This window comes from Salpingoeca rosetta (assembly GCF_000188695.1).
Source record: "Salpingoeca rosetta unplaced genomic scaffold supercont1.34, whole genome shotgun sequence".
Classification (NCBI taxonomy): domain Eukaryota; class Choanoflagellata; order Craspedida; family Salpingoecidae; genus Salpingoeca; species Salpingoeca rosetta.
The window spans coordinates 237467-244952 of NW_004754900.1; the positions used below are offsets into that span (position 1 = coordinate 237467).

General features: G+C 54.7%; 2 protein-coding genes across 3 annotated transcripts in view; both read right to left on the reverse strand.

Moving 5' to 3' along the window:
* Positions 1-3194, reverse strand: part of PTSG_13088 (uncharacterized protein) — a 3955-nt gene extending 761 nt beyond the window's left edge. The window contains exons 1-9 of the mRNA XM_004988609.1: positions 2962-3194; positions 2750-2808; positions 2497-2589; positions 2100-2211; positions 1742-1891; positions 1440-1520; positions 1139-1278; positions 844-876; positions 600-660 (exon numbers count right to left, since the gene is read on the reverse strand). Of these exons, the coding sequence (XP_004988666.1) occupies positions 600-660; positions 844-876; positions 1139-1278; positions 1440-1520; positions 1742-1891; positions 2100-2211; positions 2497-2589; positions 2750-2808; positions 2962-3180 (948 nt within the window). The 5' untranslated portion in view covers positions 3181-3194. The remainder of the gene's footprint in view (positions 1-599; positions 661-843; positions 877-1138; positions 1279-1439; positions 1521-1741; positions 1892-2099; positions 2212-2496; positions 2590-2749; positions 2809-2961) is intronic.
* The window catches only part of PTSG_13089, a 9675-nt gene continuing 5316 nt past the window's right edge, over positions 3128-7486 (reverse strand). For both annotated transcript variants that reach the window (XM_004988610.1, XM_012637646.1), the window contains 9 exons: positions 7142-7278; positions 6772-6894; positions 6476-6539; positions 6108-6219; positions 4709-5941; positions 4377-4452; positions 4034-4188; positions 3790-3860; positions 3128-3555 (listed from right to left, as the gene is read on the reverse strand). In XM_004988610.1, the coding sequence (XP_004988667.1) occupies positions 3420-3555; positions 3790-3860; positions 4034-4188; positions 4377-4452; positions 4709-5941; positions 6108-6219; positions 6476-6539; positions 6772-6894; positions 7142-7278 (2107 nt within the window). In that variant the 3' untranslated portion in view covers positions 3128-3419. The remainder of the gene's footprint in view (positions 3556-3789; positions 3861-4033; positions 4189-4376; positions 4453-4708; positions 5942-6107; positions 6220-6475; positions 6540-6771; positions 6895-7141; positions 7279-7486) is intronic.

Consider the following 7486-nt stretch of genomic DNA (forward strand, 5'->3'; position numbering starts at 1 on the left):
TCATATCATAAGTTGGGGCGGTCGACCCGAAGTGACTCTGCTTATTCGTAGTAAGGCATCTGTCAATTATTAGATTGTTATATTTCGGATTCTACAGTAATGTGATGGGTGCGTGGTGCTTTCTTCTCTCACTCTCCCTCACTCTCTCTGTGTGTCTTTCGCCTTTCCGCCCACTGCTGGTGATTACTCATCATCATTCCGTCCTGCTCTCTCTTGGCGTTCGAGTTTAGCAGTGTATCATCTCCCTCGTGCTAGTTTACGGATCGTCTCTACTTCAAGCTTTGTAATCTTCGGTGCGCGAGGGGGTCGGTGCCCTCTTTCTTTATGTCCACTGTCTCTGTTTCGCCAATGCCATACTCTTTGCTTTCCGCTCTCCCCCTTCAGTCTTGCTTTCTTTCCCCTCGTTCTTGGTTTATTATCAGACAAAAAAAGGATAGAACCTGGTACTGTCGACACACACACACACACACACACACACACACACACACACACACACACACACACACACACACACACACACACACACACACACACACACACACACACACACACACACACACACACACACACACACACGGCCGCAAGCACTGTGGGCTTACCGTGTACACAAAAGCGTCAAAGGGGTCCTCCTGCATCGAAATCTTCTCCAGGGCAGGATGGCTGACAGCGACCCACGTGAGTGAGATGGGAACAATGCATGCATGCAAGTACCGGGATAGCTGACGTGAGGGTCAAGAAAACAAAAACAACGACGCTGCTGAAGACCAGAGCAAGCCCCCATCAACGAGAACAAATGCGCAGCACAAATGCGCAACACGTGTCATCGCCGATCGATCCAATTACCTGTTGCCGTTAAGCAAGGCAGAAACACCAGGCCTGCATCAAAACAAAATGGGAGGGGAAAGGGAATTGGGCACGTCGGTTCACTCGAATTCGCAGGGATCAGGTGAAGGAAGAGCATGCATGTGGCAGCCACAGACACAGACACACACACGCACGTGCGCGCACACACAGACACACGCACACACACACACACACACACACACACACACACACACACACACACACACACAGAGACACAGACACACACACACACACACACACACGCACACACGCACGCACAGACACCGACACGCACCTGACGTTGTCCATTTCGTGCTTGGTGATGTTGCCGCCAAACATGGCATGGAAGAGGCACACGCTTGCCTTCCAGTGGTCTGTCAGACCAACAAACGCAAACACAGCTTCATCCTGCAGTAGCGATGCCGCTCGCTTTGCCTGCAAGCACCACAATCGACACAGCAAACACGGCGCGCGGTCAGACCCAAAAGACCATGGCAGCTTGCACGCATATGCCCAACGGCGGTGCAAGGGCGGTGTGTGTTGCACACACATAGGTACACACAGGCACACGCATTCGCAAACACGTGCACGAGCACCTCATCGTGGGAAGAAGGCCGCCAGTAGCGTTTGCCCCTGCCTGGTTTGAGCTCGCAATGCTCCCCAAGAATCATCTTCATCTGAGGTGGCGGTTGTGGTGTGCGTGAGCAGCGTGTGAGCCAAGTACAAGTACAAGATCTCAAAATGCAAGGGCACACAAGAACGGACATGCATATCCACATCCACAGACACATCCACAGACACATCCACAGACACACACAGACACACACAGCTACACAAACACACACATATACAGACACTCACAGAGAGGACAAACACATACACAAAGAAAACGACACACCTGACAGCCACGGTACATCTGCACGTATTCAGTGAGGTTGGATGGATGTAGCGGCGTTCCCATGACGCCGTGAATGCGCCAACCGCTGTAGTGTCGCATGCGAGGGTCACGCAGCATGGCGACAACCCCTCCTTTGCGAATCGCTTCCTCCTGTGCAGTTGTACGCGCGTACGCGCGCATGTGTGAACACAGGAGGTAGTGTGGCAGTGCATGTCCCCGTGTCAGCATGTGGATGTGGTGTGGCTGTGGTCGCCAACAATGAAAGATGCAAGGACGGTGCATCAGTTCTGCTCTCGTGATATCAGACGAAGGAAGCTATCATGGCAGATTGGGCTGCACCGCCACCGCTCACTCTTACGTTGAGTGGGGCGTGGCCATACACATGCTCCAAGTGGACTCGCCCTGAGCAGTACTTTGGCTTGTAGTACCGCTGGAAGAAGTAGCGCATATATTCAAACCCTTGGCCTTGCCTGCATGCACGCACAACCGGGGGGTCAAGTCCTCGTGAGAGTCCTTCGTGCTGTGTTGCGCAGCTTTCCCTTGATAACACTATCTGGGTTTCACACATGCACACACGTGCACACAGGCGCACGTGTTCGTACTCGTACACTCACTCACACACACACACACACACACACACACACATGCACACACATGCATACACACGCACACATGCACACATACACACACATGCATACACACGCACACATGCACACATGCATACACACGCACGCATGCACACCAACTGCACTCACTTGTGAGGGTAGAGGTCGTCGTCAAGGTTCTCGCACGCGTAGTGCATGATGGTGGTGCCGAAACTTGTGCCAGCTTTGGGCACATGAAGCCAGCTGGACAAGCAGAGGCAAGGGCGAGGGGAACACATCGGTCAGATGTCTGATGAGGACTTGAGGAATCAAGAAGAGAGACAAGAAGACAAGACGTGCGCACTCATTCGCAGACGCTCACAAATGAATGCGAGTGTGCGCTTGCAGCAGACCTCATGCTTACTGAATGTGTCGTAGAAGCTTTGGTGATGGGCGAGACTCGAACCGCTCCGTGACATCGCACTGGTGTGATGTAATGGTAGAGAGGGGGGTGTGTCATAGCGACAGACGAAGCACAGGTGAGCTGCAGCGTGTCGGAAGTAGTGGGGGTTCAAGACAACGCACTCAACAAGGCGACGCAAGCGTGACACAGGTGGGGGTGCCGCGGTATTGTACCCATTGCCGAAGGTTTGAGGGTTCGCTGGGCACAGCCGGGTTCGTGAATGCAGTCGAACAAGGGGATATGATCACCACCACCAGCACTACCAACACAGGATAGGAGCAGGAGCATGATGCCTTCTTCATCGCGGCTATCCTTGTTGTCATCATTGTGTGTTTTGCTGTTGGAAATGGTTCTTTCTTGTTCCAGCAACTGATGTGATTGTGACATGACATGACACAGACACGTGCACACAGACACGTGCACACAGACACACAGACACACACACACACACACGTGCACACACACACACACACACACACGCATACACCGCGCCTCTGCTATGTATTCGATTATGTTAAGCAAGAACAAGCGCACGCACAGATACGCAGACATGTGTAACTTGGGCTTGAACTGTTTGTTTGTTCCCTCGCCGTGGAGGCCTCAACTCATTCCCTTGCTGTGTATTCCTTCGCTACTTGCCGGATAACTCAAGCTTGGATCCCTTGCATACGTACACGTTGAGGTCCTTAAACTCCAGCGCGCTGTCGCTCTCAATCTTCCGCCGCTCCACAGATATCAGGCGCACGCACAGCGTCCCTGGCGTGGGGCTGTGTTCGCGAGGCACACGCGCGCGCGTGTGTGTTTGTGTGTGCGGCCGTTGTGAGTGGACGTGAGTGGGTTGTGCGTGTGAACGTGTGAGTGAATCGTATGTGTGTGAGTGTGTTTTTGCGTGTGCATGGGCGAAGCATGGGCTGCCGCGACGACACAAGCACGGCAGACAGATACACACACAGACAGACAGACAGACAGACAGACAGACAGACAGACAGACAGACACACACCTTGAAGGCGACTTGAGGACGCCCATGTCCACGAGATCCTCGCGTGTGAGGATGTACTCACGCGCCCGTTTCTGGTGAGCAGCAGATTGTACACAGCAAACAACAGCAAACAAGAATAAGTAACAATTAGAAAAGAGAAGCAGCAGCCGCAGCAACAACGACAGCAGCAACAACAACACTGACAACGACAGCACCACCACCATGAATCACCGCCACGAATCACTACCACCACCACGAAACCCACCGTGAACGCCATCATGCAAGTCTTCTTTGGGCTGCGCAGGAAGAGGGCAATGTCGCCCGGTTTGAGGTCAAAGAACGAGATCTTTGGCTCCGGCTCATCGCCGCCCCACGGACTCAACACAGACGACGACGACGACAGCTGCGACCGCGTCGTCTCTGCAGAGCAATGGCGTGCAGCACGCGTGGACATGTGTGAAGATGTGTGTGTGTGTGTGTGTGTGTGTGTGTGTGTGTGAACACGACGACGGCCGAGTGTGAAGCAATCGCTGCAAAGACAAGCGAGCACACATGCAGGCAAGCATGCAAGAAAGCGAGCGAGCACGAACATCAAAGCGTGCACTGACCGAGAACGGATGTGTCGAGCATGTTTGAGGGATCAATCATGCCCTTCATCTTCGTCTCCAAGGCCTCATTCTCTCCCTGAGGATGAAGAATGGCGACAGAAGCGTTTGCGAGCGAGCGAGAGGGTTAAGTGTGATGTCGATAGTGTGGTATGTGCCTGAGCACGCACTTTGGCGAGGCAAAGGCAGCGGGCAAGTTGTGCGGACATACAAACGAATGAAAAAAAAATAAAAAAAATTACACCAACACACAAACACACAAACACACAAACACACAACCAACCAACCAACCAAAACAAGCAACCAAAACAAGCAACCAAAACAAACAAACGTACGCTGAGGGTGGAGACTTGCTGCTGCAGCTCGTGAATTTGTCGCTCAAGTTCCTCCTTCGCTTCCCGCAATGCTGTCACCTCACCTTGCTGCTCCCCCGTCTGCCTGTCCGTCATTGTGCCGGCATCTACATTGCTGCCACGATCACCACTACGCCCCTTCTCACCTTCTCCCTCGCTGCCCCGACCTTGTTCCGTATCACCAGCATCACCGCTGTTGTCGTCACCATGCACAGACTCATCCTCAAACTTTTCAAACTGCGAATCACCCAATTCTTCCTCACCACCACTACCACCGTACTGCTGCTGCTGTTGCTGCTGTTGCTGCTGCTGTGCTGGTGCGTAAGGAAACGTGTGCTGTTGCATCACGCCCCCCTCGCCAAGTCCCTCGCGCGGGTTCTCCTGGATCACGGGCACCGCCCCCAGCGCGTGCAGGCGCGCGGGCAGGTGGGCGAGGCTTGGCGTGGCAAATGTGCCTGCATGCACGGGGCTCACGTTCTCGGACGGCGACATCCCATAGAACACTGAGTTGGTCGTCATTGTGGGCGTGCCGGTTATGGTGGTGTTGACGCCACCACCAGCGGCGGTGTTGGACGCAGCACCAGTGCCCACAGCAGCAGCGGCGGCCAGACTGGGAGCAGACGAGGATGCAAGCGAGCGTGGGCGAGGGGTGGGGCTGCCTTCATCATCACTCGGCACAATGGACGAAGGCCCTGCGGGGTGTCCGCGCAGGAGTCGGGTGTACATGGGCTGCACACCAAAGATGTGGCGGTACGGGGCGCGCTCGTTCTTGTCGCGCTGCAATGCACGCACGAGCGTTTCAATGTCAAACCGTGGTGGCCATGATGATGATGCTGATGCTGCTGATGACGACGACGACGACGACAGTGGGGGTGGCGGTGCGTTGTGCCCACGTTCATACTGCTGCCCTTGGTCTGCTTGCTGTTCTCCCTCGCCGTCATGCTGACGCGCCCTCGGCTCCAGTGTCGACGACGACAGCGACGACGGCAGCGATGATGACGGGGTGGTGGGTGATGTTCCCATGTGCTCGGGCGGTGTGCTGGGCGCATCACCGCTGGGCGCATCACCAAACATGGACGACGACGGCGACGAGGGCACCACAACCGTGCTCGAGGATGATGCTGGCGACCTTAATGGGGGTGGCGGGGGTGGCAGGGCGTCTTCGTCGCGATTTCGCTGCAGCGCGACTGATGCCGGCGGATGCTCCAGCAGAAACTGAAGCGCGTGACACGTGGGCATGTGTGTGCATGAAGGTGCGTATGGGAGCGTGCGTGGGCGTGTGAGAGAGTGTGCGATTGTGTGCGTGTGCGCGCGCGCGCGTGTGTGTGCATGGGCATGTCAGTAGTCGCGTGCGTGCATGCAAACCACAGAAACAACGCACGTCCTTGACGTAGTTCTCCAAATGGAGGGCAATGACATCATCCTCCAATTCGCGCAGGCGCTCCTGAAGTTTCTCCGCATCTTGATCCGGATGCATCTTCCGCGAGGCGCGGCTGTCACGATGTGTACATGTGTGCGTGTGTGTGTGTGATTGCGTGCGTGTGTGTGATTGCGTGTGTGTGAGTGAGTGAGTGTGTGTGTGTGCGTCAGTGCGTGTGTGTGATTGCGTGTGTGTGAGTGTGTGTGTGTGTGTGTGTGTGTGTGTGTGTGTGCGTGTGTGTGGGATAGGAGCGTGAAAACGACAAGGGTGCAGAAGCGTCAGTACCACGGACATCACGAGCGCGCAATTGTCACATCACCGCCACTGACTTGATTGTGTCAAAGGGGTCCTCGCCCTCGCGGTTGCGAAGCTGATCCAGCGCAGATGGGCATTCTGTGATGGTGGTGATGATGATGATGATGATGATGATGATGATGATGATGATGATGATGATGATGATGATGATGATGATGATGACAACGACGGTGGTGAAATTGAAAGTACAGACATGTGCACCACATGCGTTTCCATGGAAGAACGAGTGGCAGCCGTATCACATGTCATGGCCACCAAGCACAACCACACATTTCACCGCCACCACTGCCACCACCACTGCCTAACTCACGTGCGTCAAACTTCTCAATGGTTTCCGCGCGCATGGCAAACCAGTCATCTGTCAGGATGGCGTCCTTCAGCCCGACCTCCGTCGCCACCACCTCTGTCTCGTTCAGCCACGCAGTCACATCATCTGGGAGGAACGAAAGGGCCGGGGTTGGGTTGGGTAGGGAGATGTGTTAACATGTGAGAACTGTCTGTTTCAAGGCTTATCGAACCAGAGCCGCCATCCCCCCAACCATCTGCACACACACAAACACACAACACACACACACACACACACACACACACACACAACACACACACATACACAACACACAACACACACACACACATACACACACACACACACACACTCCTTCCCTCCTGACAGCCCCCACCTGGATTGACGTCTGGCAGGTTCTCGTCGTAGTCGCGGATGGGTTTGAGGCACGAGCGCGGGCAGCCGGACAGGAGGTCCTTGATGGGCCAATTCGCCGGCACAAACTCAAGAAACTCCCGGTCGTCCGCAAACGCGCTGCACGCATGATTTTTTTGAGGGGCGGGGGGATGGTGATGGTGATGGTTGAGAGGCGGTTTGTTTGTTTGTTTGTTTGTTTGTTTGTTTGTGTTTAGAAAAGCAGAAGAGCGGCGAGACACGCACCAGCACACACACACACACACACACACACACACACACACACACACACACACACACACACACACACACCACCACCACCACCACC